General features: G+C 41.5%; 1 protein-coding gene across 3 annotated transcripts in view; it reads left to right on the top strand.

Moving 5' to 3' along the window:
* Nucleotides 1–257: 257 nt before the first annotated feature.
* Nucleotides 258–15,547, top strand: part of cacna1ia (calcium voltage-gated channel subunit alpha1 Ia) — a 106,112-nt gene continuing 90,822 nt past the window's right edge. For 2 of the 3 annotated variants that reach the window (XM_079847027.1, XM_079847028.1), the window contains exons 1-2: nucleotides 277–383; nucleotides 7,599–7,732. In XM_079847027.1, the coding sequence (XP_079703153.1) occupies nucleotides 294–383; nucleotides 7,599–7,732 (224 nt within the window). In that variant the 5' untranslated portion in view covers nucleotides 277–293. Of the gene's footprint in view, nucleotides 384–7,598; nucleotides 7,733–15,547 lie in introns of all 3 variants that reach the window. The other variant, XM_079847029.1, reaches the window with a different exon arrangement.

Genomic DNA, 15,547 nt, shown 5'->3' with positions numbered 1-15,547 from the left:
AAAGAACAGCATTTATTTGAAAATGAAATCATTATAAATGTCTTTTATTTGTCACTTTTGATCAATTTAATGTGTTTTTGTTGAGTAAACGTTAATTAAAAAAAAAAAAATTCTTACTGACTCCAAACATTTTAACGGTACTGTACGTAGCATCTTAGTAGCAATTTTCCCATAGGTAAGCACTTTCTTCAGAAAATGAACATCTGTTTTTGTGTATTATTGCATTTACGTGTCTGCTGAAAAACATTAGCCTTAACATATGCTTCCTCACATGGTTCGAGCGCATCAGTATCATGGTGATCCTGCTGAACTGCATCACTCTGGGCATGTACCAGCCCTGCGAGAACATCGACTGCACCTCAGAGCGCTGTCAGGTTCTACAGGTCAGTATGAACACATACAGTCCTGCACACAAACTAGCTCTTTTTAAAAACCTTGTGGGCAACCTACTAAGGCAGTATTGTAAATGCCATGGAACAAAATTGTCAGTCATTCTTTTTTATTTTATTTTTTGTTGCTTTGTAGGGGGAGGAGGGCTTTCATTGCACAGCTTAAACATGTACACACTCCATTAAATGATTAGCTCACCTAAAAACTGTCATTGTTTACTCACTCTCATATTGTTCCACCTGTATAATTTACTTACTTCATGGAGCACAAAAAGAAAATATTTTGAATGATGTAATTTGGTCGCTATTTTCAATTTAGGTGCAATGAATGAAGACTGGGGCTTTCAAGCATTACATAAAAGTATTATAAAAGGGGGTCAATAGGATGATGTACTGAATTTATAATCTTCTGAGGGCATTTATGAGAGAAGTAACATCAGATTCATGAACTAATTATGGCAGCACGAGTTTTGCTAAAATGTGAATCACGTGGAATGGGAGTTGAGATCATGATTCTCTCACACACTATTCTTATTTTTTCAACCAAAACATTTATTGCACTCAAGTAAAAAAAAAAAAAAAAAAAGCTGTCTACACAGGTTTTCAGTTATAATAAAGTGCTGGACTTAAAAGTAACAAAAATAGTCTCTTTTCCTCTTTTCCTAACTCATACTGTATTTTGTGGTGACGTTTGAGGTGGTTGTAGAGATGTGGAGGTGGTGTTACCTTGCGGTGCTGCGACAATGCTAAAGCACTGCTTACAGATTATGAGTCCTTGTGCATCGTCATCAGGTTTAAACCCAAAAAAGTTCCACACAGTGCGATGTGCTCCTTTTTTCTGTACTAATATTGTTACATCGTCGCCACCAGGATTTTCCACACTGGCGGCGTTAATTTTTTTTCTCTTTTGTTTGAAAATTGCAACTCCAAATCCACCAAGTAAACTGACTAATCTGTTATAGGGCCCTACTGAGCATGGTCTAAAGTGCAGGGTGCAAGTGCGTGTCCGAATCCACTTTTGCTAGTTTAACAACGGGGAAAATGGTCGGTGCATGCGGCGCATGGTCTAAAAGGGTTGTCCCTATTCTCTTAATGAGTAATGGGTGTGTTTTGGGCGTAACGTGCAATAAACCAATCAGAGTCTCTTCTCCCATTCCCTTTTAAAGCCAGTTGCGCTCGCACCATGGCGGATTCACTATTTACATGGCGGAAATTAAAGCGCGCGAGCAGACCATCTACGGGACAATCCGGATTCCGGATAATATGTACACAATATTAATGTTATATATTGTAATCTTTTTATTTTTAATATTTGGCTAGATTGAGTACTGCTGCATCTCTGTGTGTGTAATAAGCCTATAGGCACATATTACTAACACACTCTTTAAATAACAAAAAACAGGTTTTTGTTTGTCAGTGGCGCAGTCTATTTCAGTTGCCTCAAAATTGCAACGCGCCAACACGCCTTGTTTTCAGAACAGCACACCCATGTGTGCACAAATAGGCACAAATGCCTTTACTATTTAAACAACGTGGCGCAGGATGTGAAAATGATAACTGCGTTGGGCTGAAACTAGCAAAAGACACGTGCATTGCTCCTGGCGCTGAATGACGAAATGGGGGTTTCGCTTAGATGCCTATCACGAGTTCTACAAAACGAGCCAATGGCACTCCGAGGCACTCCGGGCATGAGGCACTCTGGCCCGTAGAAAGGAGAGGTTCGACCACGGGGTGAAGGTCTGACGGCAGGCCTGAGTAACTAGTACTCGGAGCGTGCCCTGTTGCCATGCCCCTCTCGGGACTCGATTGCAAAGCCAGTGCTGAAGCGGTCTCATATGAAGCAGTCCGAGCGGAGTGGCTGCCGCTGCGGATGCCATATGCCCCAGGAGCCTCTGAAATAACTTCAGTGGAACCACACTCTTGCCCTTGAATTGACTCAGACAATTCAGCAGTGACTGCGCACGCTCACTCATAAGCTGCGCGTACATGGCGACCAAGACAATTTCCATACTGAGAAAAGAGATCCTCTGCATGGGGGAGAGTTGGCTCTTTTCCCAGTTGACCTGAAGGCCCAAACAGGCAACGTGCCGGAGCACCAGATCCCTGTGTTTGCAAACCTGGTCTCGAGAGTGAGCTAGAATCAGCCAGTCATCTAAATAGTTCAGGATGCGAACCCTGTGTTGCCGGAGTGGCACAAGGGCTGTCTTCGTGAAGATGCAAGGGGACGGGCTAACCCGAATGGGAGGACCGTGTACTGGTAAGCCTGCGCCTCGAAAGCAAACCGTAGAAACGGTCTGTGTCGAGGAAGAATGGAGACATGAAAGTACTTGTCTTTCAGGTAGATCGCTGCAAACCAATCCAGAGGACGAACACATTTGAAAATGCGTTTGGGTGTCAACATCTTGAATGGAATCCTGTGAAGGGTTCGGTTCAAGACGCGCAGGTCCAGGATTGGTCATAATCCACCGGTTTTCTTGGGTACAATGAAGTAGGGGCTGTAGAAGCCGGACTTCATTTCGGCTGGAGGGATGGTCTCGATCACACCCTTTGCCAGTAGGGTGGCGACCTCCGCACGCATGACAGGGGCGTTGCCACCCACCATGATATAGCGGACTCCCTGTAAGCGGCGTTGCAAACTGAATTGCGTAGCCGAGCCTGATTGTTCTCGCGAGCCAGCGTGACAGATTGGGAAGCTCTAGCCAGGCTCCCAAAAACTGAACCAGCGGGGTTATGCAAAACACAGATGTACCCACGATGGGGCAGCGAGGCAGAATAGCCGGCCCAGACGTGGGAGGCAGAGCGTCCCGGTGTGGGGGCACGGTCATATGCTGCGTCCTGACAGAGGAGGCCAGGAAAAGACGAGCATTCCACGAGGGCCTGCTCTGACAGGGGTCTGGCGACAGAGGGGGACGAGAGTGGCGAGGCGGAGCGTCCGCGGCCTCTGGGGGCTCAGAGATGGGGGTGTCAGTAACCACATTAAGGTGAACAAAAGATTCTCCCCTGGCCCTCCACCGGGGGAAGGAGTGGCCAGAAGAACTGCAGGGGCTAGTACGGGCTGGGGAGCCTTCCTGCGGCCACCTCCACGGCGTGGCCTGGGTGAATGCTGCTGCGGTGGCCGGGAGGAACGGGAGCCGCAGGAGGGCGCCCTCGGCAGGGCAGAACATGTTTTATGGCCTCAGTCTGCTTCTGGGCGGCCGAGAACTGTTGGGCGAAGTCCTCGACCGCGCCGCAGAAGAGGCCAGCCTGGGATATGGGAGAGTTGAGGAACCGGGTCCGCTCAGCCTCTCGCATATCGGCCAGGTTTAGGTGTCTCTCCTGGACCACAGCTGTGGACATAACCTGACCCAGGGAGCGTGCGGTCACCTTCGTCGCCCGGAGAGTGAGGTCGGAGGCGGCACGCAGCTCTTCCATGAGCCCCGGATCAGCTTTACCCTTGTGCTTGTCCCTGAGCATCCGGGCCTGGTAGACCTGCAGGATGGCCATGGCATGCAGCGAGGTGGCGGTCTCCACGCAGCTCTATAGGATTTCGCCACCAGGGTAGACGAAAATATACAGGCTTTGGAGGGGAGCTTTGGCTCACCACGCCAGGTAGAAGTGCTCTGGGGACACAGCTGCATCGCAACAGAGCGTTCCACCGGGGGGACCCCAGTGTACCCTTTGACCGCTGCCCCATCACGGGAAGACAATGGTGACTTCCAGGACCTTGTGACCTCCTCATGCACCTCCGGGAAGAAAGGTATTGAGGGCGGGCACTGACGGCCGTCAGCACTTGCCGCCCCCAAAAACCAATCATCCAGCCGTGAGCGCTCGGGACAAGGTGGAGGGTTTGATAACTATATCACTCCTAATTACTTGGCTTTCCACCAATTCGAATGAGTTTTATTGCAATTCTCAATAACTTCCTACAGTGCATTGCCCAATTAAGAGATAATGCTGACTGTGCTGATGGCTTACCTTACATTTCTGGCTTACCTGTGAAAGTTGCATACGTTAAGGCAGGCCAGAGGCATCAGACGACAGCTTTACCTTCTCAGAGGTGCAGCTGAAATGGAGCGAGAGCCATGACTCAATATTTTATCAGCCAAGATGGCTGACAGGCCTTCAGTGAGCTCTCGCTGTTTAAAGCTGTACTTTCATTGTGTAAAAAGAGTTTTGAAGAGAGATATGCAAATGAAGGTCTGCAATGCGATATTTCTCACATTAGCTTTTTGGATTGACTACAAAACAAAAAGACGGGGTTGAAATGAAAACTGTGTGGGCAGGAACGAGAGTCTGTCTCTCTCCTGCTTGCTGTGTGTGTACGGACTCGTATAGAGAGCCATATGTCATGTATGGCGTGTGGAAGAAGGTAGCTTTAGAGGAAGCATCCTCTTGGCACCAGGATGTTTGCGTCCTCTGGTCCCACAGGGGATCTTAAACCAGTGCTGTTTTGCTCGCATGCACCGGCCGGTTTCAAACTCTCCGTTTCTCGTGCGGGCTGCCATCCAAATTGGCATCGCTGTACAATAGCCTCCTCCCTGTATCGCACATACACACACTGCAGTGTGAAACAAAACCTGTATCAGCTCTACTTGGCAACTGGACTTGCAAAGTGACTAAGAGCACAAGAAAATTACACTTCTCACATCTTTATAATTGTCCCTGCAGAGTCGAACTTAAAAACTAAATGAGTGACCAACGTAAGAAGAAAAAAAAGCCATTGATGAGGTTGATTGCGCCTGACTGGTCTGTGTAATCAGTCATTGAAATCCCAGCTATCTGTGGTGTCGTAATGAGAAAGCAGCGTGGCTTTGACGGCGACAATCACACGTCGGAGTGTTTGTAAGGAGCTAATTAACAGCCCTCTTAAAGTCTGTGTACTCGCCCAACTCAATTGTTTATGAAAGAAACTCTTTCTGTCAAGCCGATCATCTGCTCTGATCGTCAGTCATCTCAGTGTCGGTTGGGAAATGAGATCTGTGGTGGGTCGTCCAGGGTCAGGTGAAGTGAGGCTGAACAGGCTGAACGTTGACTGGACTTCATAATCAATTGTACATTTACACAAGGGTTCTTGAGGGACCTTTTGTTTCAGGCTCATTCAGCTTCTGACTTCTCTCAGGATCTCATTAGCTTTTACTGGCAGTCAGACATTGTTTTAGAAAATTTTTGCTGTGCAACACATAGCTAAGTATTTCGGTCACCATGTCCTTCCTAGAGCAAAATTAGCATTTTCATTCAGTCTGTCTGTTTTTGTTTTGTCCAGGTGTGTCTTATGTAACAATTTCACACAGCTAAAGTCAGACCATTCTGTATTTGTCTTGAAATGATGCAATCTAATTCAAATATAAAACAACCTCTCATTGGATCGTGATTAAAATGCAGTGGTTGTCTCTAGTGCTGCCCTCGACTAAAGATTTTTCTAGTCGACTATTAGTCGTTAATTTAAGCGATAAGTTGACTAATTGCACGTGTATATTAATAAGCTAAATCATAATAATGAGCCTTTAATTGCCTAAATATAGCCTAATCAGCACTCAAGCGCACACATACAGCTTGCCACAGTCCACCGGCAAAAGTAATGATTATGAATGTGTCATGAAAAAACAGCAAGGAGACTGTCTGAACATTTAAATAATTTATGGATAAACTAGTGTTTTCTGTGTTTTTGGCTGCAGTGATGAAGTTTACAATGCTGATACGTTTCATAACATAATCTAAGAATATTTGTTTGCTATATTGAATATTTGATATGCACCTAATAATAGCTCACATTTATATAGGTTAACGTTAAAGCCAGAAGCCATCTAAAGTTGCTACTACGTACATGTTTCAACTGATAAGCCATATTTGAGGTTGATGTTTTCCTGCACAAAAATTAGTCAAAGAAAAAAAACACCTTGTGGCCGTGAGAGACAGATCATTAACGGTAATTACAGTAAATTACCGTTAATGATCTGTCTAACACGGCCACAAGGTGTTTTTTTTTCTTTGACTAATTTTTGTTCGACTAATGCCAAGTGCACACTGATTTATAATAGTCCTTTATGATTGTTGCTTGTCAGACTGTACGAACATGATCATTGCTGTAAAGCCATGTCACACTGTAAGATCTCAGTTGGCATTAATGTCAGACTGTACGACAGTCAAGGCGCTTTAAAAACGGATGCACGTAAGAAAACTTGTCCGGACTTTTACATCATCAATCAGTGACAGTGAGCTGCATTTCACGCTGGATTTCTTCACAAAGAAATCTCTAATGTTAATTTTGGTCATGGCTTGTCTTGAAAAACGAAGACAATTTGATGGTCGTTGTAGGAGAAGTCACTGCAGGACTGAGAGTCAAATCTTCTAAAATTTGATCGTAACGGTCATTAACCGGCTTTCATTGAACAAATCGCAAAAAAAGTTAATTTCGTTAACTTTTTTTCGTTAAAAAGTTAAAAGTTAAAAAAGTTACTATCTATCTATCTATCTATCTATCTATCTATCTATCTATCTATCTATCTATCTATCTATCTATCTATCTATCTATCTATCATTGCATAAATTAATAAAATCTGTTCTCCTGTCTTGTCTGTCTTTCTTTCTATCTATTGTTCTCTTTTTCCATCTATCATTCTCTCATTCTATCTATATCGTTCTATTTGTCAAACAGTGGCTTTCTGAGTTTCCTCTCTCCTGAAAGGCTCTAGCCGTCACTCATTTACAATAGGAATCACAATTGGTGGAAAAAATATATCCTCACACTTGATGATTCTGATGCACAGCTGATGGAAAAAACATGCTCTGAAAGTCATGACAATGGCCAATTGTAAAGCTACCAATTTCTTTACAGTTGCCAAGGTTGACTTTGCAATTCTAATAACTAATAACTAATCTAATGCTGGATCTGTTTTACACACACAAAAAGTTTTTTGTCATCTTTGCTGGACAAAGCAAATTTATTTTCTTAGTTATTTTTTTATTTAAATAATTATTTGTTATTTTTTCATCATTAAGAATTGATTTCATTTACAAATTGAAAATTGGTGGTATTGGGGAGGCACATTCTCATTCTAGAGAACATCTAATTACACAAATCTATGCAGTGATTGACAACTTTTGGGAATACACTATATAATGATAGCTAAATAAGGACTCAAAGCCACAATACTCTAGATTTTGATTTTCCCTGTCAAAACATACACTGTGTTATACAAGTGTCTTTATTGATCTCTCTCTGTCTTTTAGGCTTTTGATGCATTTATCTACATTTTCTTTGCACTGGAGATGGTGGTGAAGATGGTGGCTCTGGGGATCTTTGGCCATCGCTGTTATCTTGGCGATACTTGGAACAGACTAGACTTTTTCATCGTCATGGCAGGGTAAGGGCACTTGTGTTTTCTTTCAACCTTCCCTGACGTACCATTCATTGTAGCTGCAGGTGAATCGGGCTATAGTGACCCTATATATAGTGGGTGGGTTTATTTTTTCTAAGTAGAGACGTCTGCATTCTGTGAACTGTATTATTGAAAATTTTAATTCAGTTTTTATGAGAAAATGGCTCATGTAGAATATGATGAAATGTTTATATTGTGAAGTTCATCTCTAAGAGACTTGTACTTCATGTTTACCTCCAGAATGCCCTTGATGGGCTTTTCATTTGTTCTGTTGTACCTTTGTCCAGGCCAAACCCTTCAGCTACAGTCCTTCAGATCTCACTTATGTTGTGTATAAGCATCCTATGTGTTGTTTTGATGCTGTTTTCAAAATCTCCCAGTTTCCAGTGCCAAAAAGAGAAGTAAAAACTGCTATGAGAGTATTAATTTACCAAACTTTTCTGGATATTTCTCTGAGGAGGACATCAAAACAGAAAGGAGAAGCATTGGATCAGCAGGACAGACCTGCTAGAGCTAGATAAACTTGTTGTAATTTGTTATATACACACATAGTCTCTCTCTCTGGCAGACTATTCACACTAGCTCACAGGAAACAAACACTCATAGGCTAAGAAGCTGAAAAAATTGGAACACAGCCATAATGTTATACAGGTTGTTAAGTTTTTATTATATACTACCTTATGAGCAATGTGTCCCATAACAATATTTATTTCTCTTCATAGAGCACATTAAGCTTTTCTTCTTTACTTTTGCATGTTAATTTGGTTGCACATTTATAAGTGTTTTATATGTAGTTTTTAAGTACAATAAAGTAGTACAGGGTTTGTGTCAGTGACCAGCCCTACCCCTAGGCTGCTCTCAGGTTTGGCAGGATTCACTGATTGAAAGATTAGACTCATTAGAAAATGATGGGCATTACAGTTTTTCTCCATTGGGTTGGCTCATTTCTTGAAACAGAAATTATATTCTCAAAACTCTAAGATCATTTGGCAAAACAGTCTTACAGTTCAGCACAACACTATAGCTCACTTGCAAAAGCTCATATCTCTCCCAAAACTGTTCACTCATGCTTCAAAACTAAATTTGTTTCCCATATAAAGAGTCAGTGCCACGAAAATGGCAAAGATCCTTCTCAATTGCTTTGGCTCATTTCTTGAAACAGACCGGACGTTCTCAACACTCATGGTGCTTTTGCCAAAATAACGTGGATGGTTTGGCACAACACCATGGTTCACCTGCAAAAGTTCATACCTCTCCCAAAACAGTTCACTCATGAGTCAAAACTAAATTTCCTTCTCATTTAAACAGCCACATGTCCCTTTGGCATTGTGTAAGCACTGCAAGTCAAAATGTTTAGATGTTTTGTCACTATGGCAGAGGACCATTGAAATATCCCTCATGTCCACCTTTCAGTCTTAACCCAGTCCTTCATTGACAATGGTTACCGTACTGTTTTTTGTCTAGCTAACAGAATACAATTGTGTATAAAACTGAAAAAAATCGCAGCGTCCATTGCATGGAGCAGGGACCTCTGATCTTGAGCCTGATGCTCATACACTCTCCACCTCCAAGCGGAGGAATACTCCTCAATAGGATTGAGGAAAGGAGAGTAAGGTTGTAGGAACACCATGACCATCCTTGGATGAGTAGTGAACCACGCCCCGATGAGCGGGCCACGGTGGAAATTCAATGACATATTGTGGTAGGTGAGGCCCTACGAGGCCTCTCTCATTTTCAGGGATCAAATCAAAATGAAGGTCAAATCAAAAATCCAAGAAGATGAGGAGCTTCTGTGTGTTGTATGGGCCAAGACTGGGGATGTGAGTGGCCACACCATTCTCAGACATGGCAGCACACATAGTTATATTATATATAACTATATATATATATATATACATATATGGTATTCATGGTATTATGTTCTTGACAATTGAACAGACTATTGTGCTTGTGATGACTTACACAATGAAATGACGCTGACACGTTTTGGAGCGAACAACCATTAGACTGAGAATCAACAATCAGTTTAGATCAACAAGATCTATTCACTTGGAAATTGTGCTAAATGTAGGCTACCTGTACTTAATCGTTTGCAAAGATGTACTGAGACATTGAGACATGTACTTAGACATTTGCAATTTGATGAAATTAATGAGAAATTCAATTCTGTTGTGAACAATTGCCAAGTGGTTTAGAGGTTTGTCCATGTTGTTTTGAGAATGTCATTTCTGTTTCAAGAAATGAGCCAAACCAATGGAGAAAAACTGTAATGTGGCCTTGCCTAATAACAGACATTAGGGGCTGTTCACACAGAATGCGTTTTTTTCTATTCCAATGCGCTACTTTTCTATGTAAACGTGCTAGAGGGATGTGTATTTAAAAATGAAATCCTGATGGGACATTTAACTAACATAAAATCATTTGTACTTTTTGAATGGTGAAATTTAAAAAAGTGCCAGAGCTCAACAAGTATGAAATATCACCCACGAGCAAATACAACACCATTAGTGCACATTTTAATGAGAACCTGTGACTTCCAGGCGACGAGGACATGTTTAACCAAGTAAAATCGAAGTGTTTCTAAGTACCCCCTGAGGTACTTGCACACCTAGTTGGTAAACACTGGATTAGAAGCCCTGCTACGTCAAGTCCTCTCCTGTGTGTGTCTTCTGTGTGGTGGGATGTCTGTGTGTTTGTGTGATATTTTCTAGCCGACTCTTGGCTAATCCTTCTGTTGTGTTGTGGGTGAAGTCAGTGAGGCTATCTCTAACTACACACCCAGATTACATGCCTCTTTCTCCCCATTTTCCCCTCCCTCTCTTTCTCTCTCACACACAGCCTCGGCTCAGATTGCCTTACTGCTTTTTTTAGTCACTATCTCTCTCTCTCTCTCTCTCTCTCTCTCTCTCTCTCTCTCTCTCTCTCTCTCTCTCTCTCTCTCTCTCTCTCTCTCTCTCTCTCTCTCTCTCTCTCTGTCTTTTTCTCTCTTCCATCCCCACACCCACAGAAGAATCATCATCTTTGCAGTCTCATTTCACAAAATGCACACAAAAGTATACACACACATATGTACACCCCACACATTAACACTAGTAGACTGACGGTACATGAAAGTGAGGGAGATGAAGGGAGAACAGGAAAAAGAGGCTGCAGCAAAGTAGTGAACAATTAGAGAGAGGCTGCCCGTCGGCAGGTAGCTAATTACTCTCACAGACACACACTTTGATTGATGTGCACTGAAACATCCAAGATGTCTCTCTCTCTCTCTCTCTCTCTCTCTCTCTCTCTCTCTCTCTCTCTCTCTCTCTCTCTCTCTCTCTCTCCCTTCTGAACCTCTGTTCAGGATATGCCTGTATTTATTTATGTCTCTCCCCACAATACCTCACGTATGCTGTGACTTTTTTTCTTTCTTAAATTTGTTCCTCCCTCCTTTGCTTTGGCACATTCCCTCACTGCTTGGCACAGCTTGGTTGATTTGTTATTCAATTATTCTGTTGAAGTTATACTAGACCCACCTGAGGGACCTGAGATATAGTAATGACTATATTTATTACGTTAGTAAAGACTTTCTGTCTGTCTATTCCTCTGTCTGTCTACTCATCTGCCTATCAATCAATCTGTCTATTTATCTGTCTGTACATTCGTTTGTATATCCATCCATGTCATCTCTAGTATTATTTTTTTTATTTTGTCAGCTATTTATTAATTTAGTCTTAGTCCTCTGTCAAATGTACTTTTTAGTTTATATTTAGTCAACATTGTTCTGTTTTTTTTAGTCAAGTTTTAGTCAACTAAATGTCTGGGCATTTTAGTATAGTTTTAGTCAATGAAAACACTTTCGTCATGCTGCATAATAGTTAAACTGATAATGATTTATTTTTTAATTTAATTTTGCAGGCTCAAAATTATAAACGCAATGATTTCATCAGGTTTGAGCGATCTCTCCCATCTCACTAGACCGTTACCCTTTCTGCCAGAGCAACAGAGGGTGCTCATGAGAAGAAAACAGGAGTTATTATTAGTTATACGAGTTAACTAATGCAAAAACTAGTTCAGGTTTTTTTATGACATATGCGGAAGCATTATTCCAGTATGAACAAAGGCACAGGGAAGAAACAGCTAAAACATTAAACCAAATAAATATACGATTATAATCATATATGATTTGTCTACGTTCTTCAAGCAGTCTCTGGTATTTTCCATAAACATATGTGTATTTATTATCGCAATGGTTAGAAGTAGCCTTTAGTATTGTATATAAATATTTAATTCTGCCTCACGTAGACGATCACTGCCTACGGTGATCAGAATCCCCATCGGATTACAAGAAAGTTATTTCAAACACTCGCTGGTGTCTGAAAGTGAGTTTTGAGCTGAAAATTGATTAAAATGTCGTAAATGTTGACGTTAGCTGGTAGCCTTATATAATGACATGGGAAATAAGCAGCTATGTTGACCGTCTCCTAACTCAGGTAAACTCCACCTTTGTTCAGGGCCACTCCTCAAGCCCCGGAAGTGACAGTGGAAACGCAACTGGCCCTGACACACACTAGCACGTTCTCTTATGTCCCGAAAGTGGAAACACGGCTATTGGTGCTGCTTCCACAGTGTTGAGAGAGCACGTATATATGGTTGCCAGATTGTAAAGACTATGTAAAGACCACCCATTGGCCCAACGAAGGAATCCAACAGTGTGGGCGAAGGTATAATGCGTGTATGTCTTTTCAGCGCTCCAGTGAAGTTCACTTCATTTATTAGACTTTAGTTTCAATATTACTTCAGCTCTACGCTTAATCTGACTCCAATTTCAAATGATAATCAAGTTTAGATCGTGTTTCTTATTAGAAAATAATCATAAATATTGATTATGACTTCATTTAGATCTTTGATTATTTTAGATCTTTGATAGTATCCCATACTTTCAATTATTCATTCACTAAGGGACCCGATGCCGCACAGATTCACACGCCCCGGGTTTATGTGGATCTCACGGACACAGTCTTGCCAGTCTGATCTTGGTCAGAGGGTGCAGGGTTTGCTAATACCTCTTTAGTTGGTTGCCTACTGCTCACTCATAAAAAAAAAGTGTAGTTTATTTAGCCACTTCCGTACAACTTGCCAAGTCAGTGATAGACAGAAATCAAAAGGTCTTCAAATGACCTGCTTACTGCTCTGTTCATATATGCGCCTTTAGTTTGACCTATCCTGGACACAGATCTGCGGTAGCACCAGCCTCCTCATAATCTACTGGTCATAATGATTTCAGGAGAGTCCATACTAAATCAAATATAACATTTTATTTGTCAGGTAAAAATTGTATCAATTACACAAGTAAATTAAAAGCCAATTCAGAAATAATAAATACATGACATCACTTGCTCAAATATTACTCCAAGTGTAAGAAATGCATTCCTGACAGAGACACGCAGTGGTGTGTCAGTGTGTTCTGAGTGTAAGCCTTGGGAAGACACTGACACAGCACTGTATGGGGTTTTTCCTGGTTACAGGTTCCCAAAGACTGCTCTGCCACTTCCCATTATATAACCAGACCAGAACAAATATTTTTTAGAGTTGTTTTAGGTCAATTCATGTACCCCGGGGGGTAACACCTGGTTTCGGGGGAGAGGGGAGATCTTGACGATACACCACCCAAAGAGGAGAACAGAATTCTCCTAAGTTTTCAATCTTTCTCATAATACCAATGACTGCAATGAAATTAAGACCATTTTGCCAATCGCACTGAGACATTTAAAATGATACCAAACATGAAAAGGAAAAACAATAGATTCACAAGATACATCATATGTGATATATAGACAATCTCAGTGAACTTTTAGTGACTTGAGGAGGGAGAGGGGGATGCATGTATAAACAAGGAGATAAGTTTGGACAATGTCCTGTGCTCTTTCTTTGCGATCTTCTGTCCAGGGTGCGTTTTATTGCTTTATTGTAGGGTGAGTTTTATCTCAGCTTTTGTCTTAGCAGGAAAATCAATTCTTACAACTATGTATAAAACACCGGCAGAAAATGTATCCTTTTAACAGAAAAGCTCTGATTGGGGATTTAAACTTTTGACATCTGGCAACCGCAAACATGAAAGCCCATAGTAGAGGCTTGTACAGGGGTCTGTAATATTTTGTCTCCCTTTTTTCAACAAAAATAAGAGATTTTGGTAAAGTTTTTTTTTTTTACTACATTTTCATCAACGAGATTGCATGTTGATATAGTCAGTTACCGTTTAATGACCTTATTGTCGTGGAACTTTTTTTTTTTTGTCAGATTTCGTCCACGAAATTAAAACTAGTCAGCATTTATTGGTTTTATACCCTGCTATGGGTTTCATTTAATGCAAACTATATAAAATATTAGCAAATTTGTCTTTGGGTGAGTGTCTGTCTGCATAGGAGAGACTGCTTCTATAAGAATGTTTGATGCAGAAAGGCCTCTTCTGCAGGTTTAATCTCTCCATGTGGAAAGGATATTGATAAGCTCATCTCTTTCTATGGTCTATGTGTGTGTGTGTCAATTTGCATGTGTCTGTGGTGGTTAATTTGTCTCTCATGTCCCTCTGTTGAAGACGTCCTGTAGGCATCATGATGCCTTTGAGGGTCGGACCCTTTTGCCATTAAAGCGTGTTTGTGTAAATGGTGTTAATGTCAGTGTGTTTGTAGAGGGGAGAGATCCTGCTCTCTCAGGTATTCTCACTCTATATGACATTTCAATCGGCAGTCTGACATTTCAACTGATTCTACACTGCAAAAAAAAAAAGGGAAAAAAAGCCCTGCTGATATTTTTGGATCATTCAGCCTGGTCAGTCTGACTTCTGCCAGAATATTTGCTTTGAGTGCAAGTGTGTACTTGTGCCTCTGAGCAGGTGTGTTTGTGTATTCACCCAAAGCCTGCATTTATGCATCTAAATGGAGCCGTTTATTTCATTCGTAATCAGGAACACTGCAAAGAACTCTACTTAAAGTGCTACAGTGTTGTCCGATTATACACCCGTCTCAATCTGAAACAAAATAACTGGTCATGTAGTGTTCTTCACTTAGCTGTCCAATCCCCTCTCTGATCCTCTATTCTAATCAGCTTTCTTTGCATGAATGAATAATGTAGTCTATGTATGCTAATGAGAGGGCCAGCTGCTGTATGTGATTAGCAGGTGTTTATTGAGTGATGGACGGAGCACCTAAGGCTCTGCTTTCCTCAGCAGGCCCGGGCGTGAATAAGTAAAGATGTAATGAAAATTCAAAATGAAAGAGATTGAAATTGAATGAGATGTTCAGAATCAGTGGGTGCCATCATGGATACGGCAGTATTGCTCCAAATAATGCCAGTGGAATTTTTTTTTATGGGGGTACTGTATTTAGCATAGTATGTATGATAGTAGATATTTTCAAATAGCTGACCTGAACTTGTTTGTGTAGATGCGTTTTCGGCTCATACTTAACGTCGTATTATTTGAGTTCAGTGCAAGAGGCCGCTCAGGAAAAGGAGTGCAATGGAGTGAAACAGAACATAGGGATCTCAAGACTCGTTTTTCAAAGAACTGTTATATACTGTATTTACATTTATGCATTTGGCAGATGCTTTTTAATCCAGAGCAATTTACAGTGCATTCAACAAAGTATCCATTTTTTTTACACATTTTCTCTGGGAAGCAAACCTTGGTTGCTAGCACCATTCCAGTTGAGCACCCAAAACTACACAAATATTCTGTTTAATGTCAATCCTGGTAACACGTTCTCACATAATGAAAGTCAGAGAAGCCTAAATGGTGTAAAAGCATCATAAAAGTTGTCC

Source organism: Squalius cephalus (genome assembly GCF_949319135.1).
Source record: "Squalius cephalus genome assembly, chromosome: 1".
Lineage (NCBI taxonomy): Eukaryota > Metazoa > Chordata > Actinopteri > Cypriniformes > Leuciscidae > Squalius > Squalius cephalus.
Note: the sequence above shows the minus strand (reverse complement) of the source record. Positions and strands in the feature narration are given on the sequence as shown.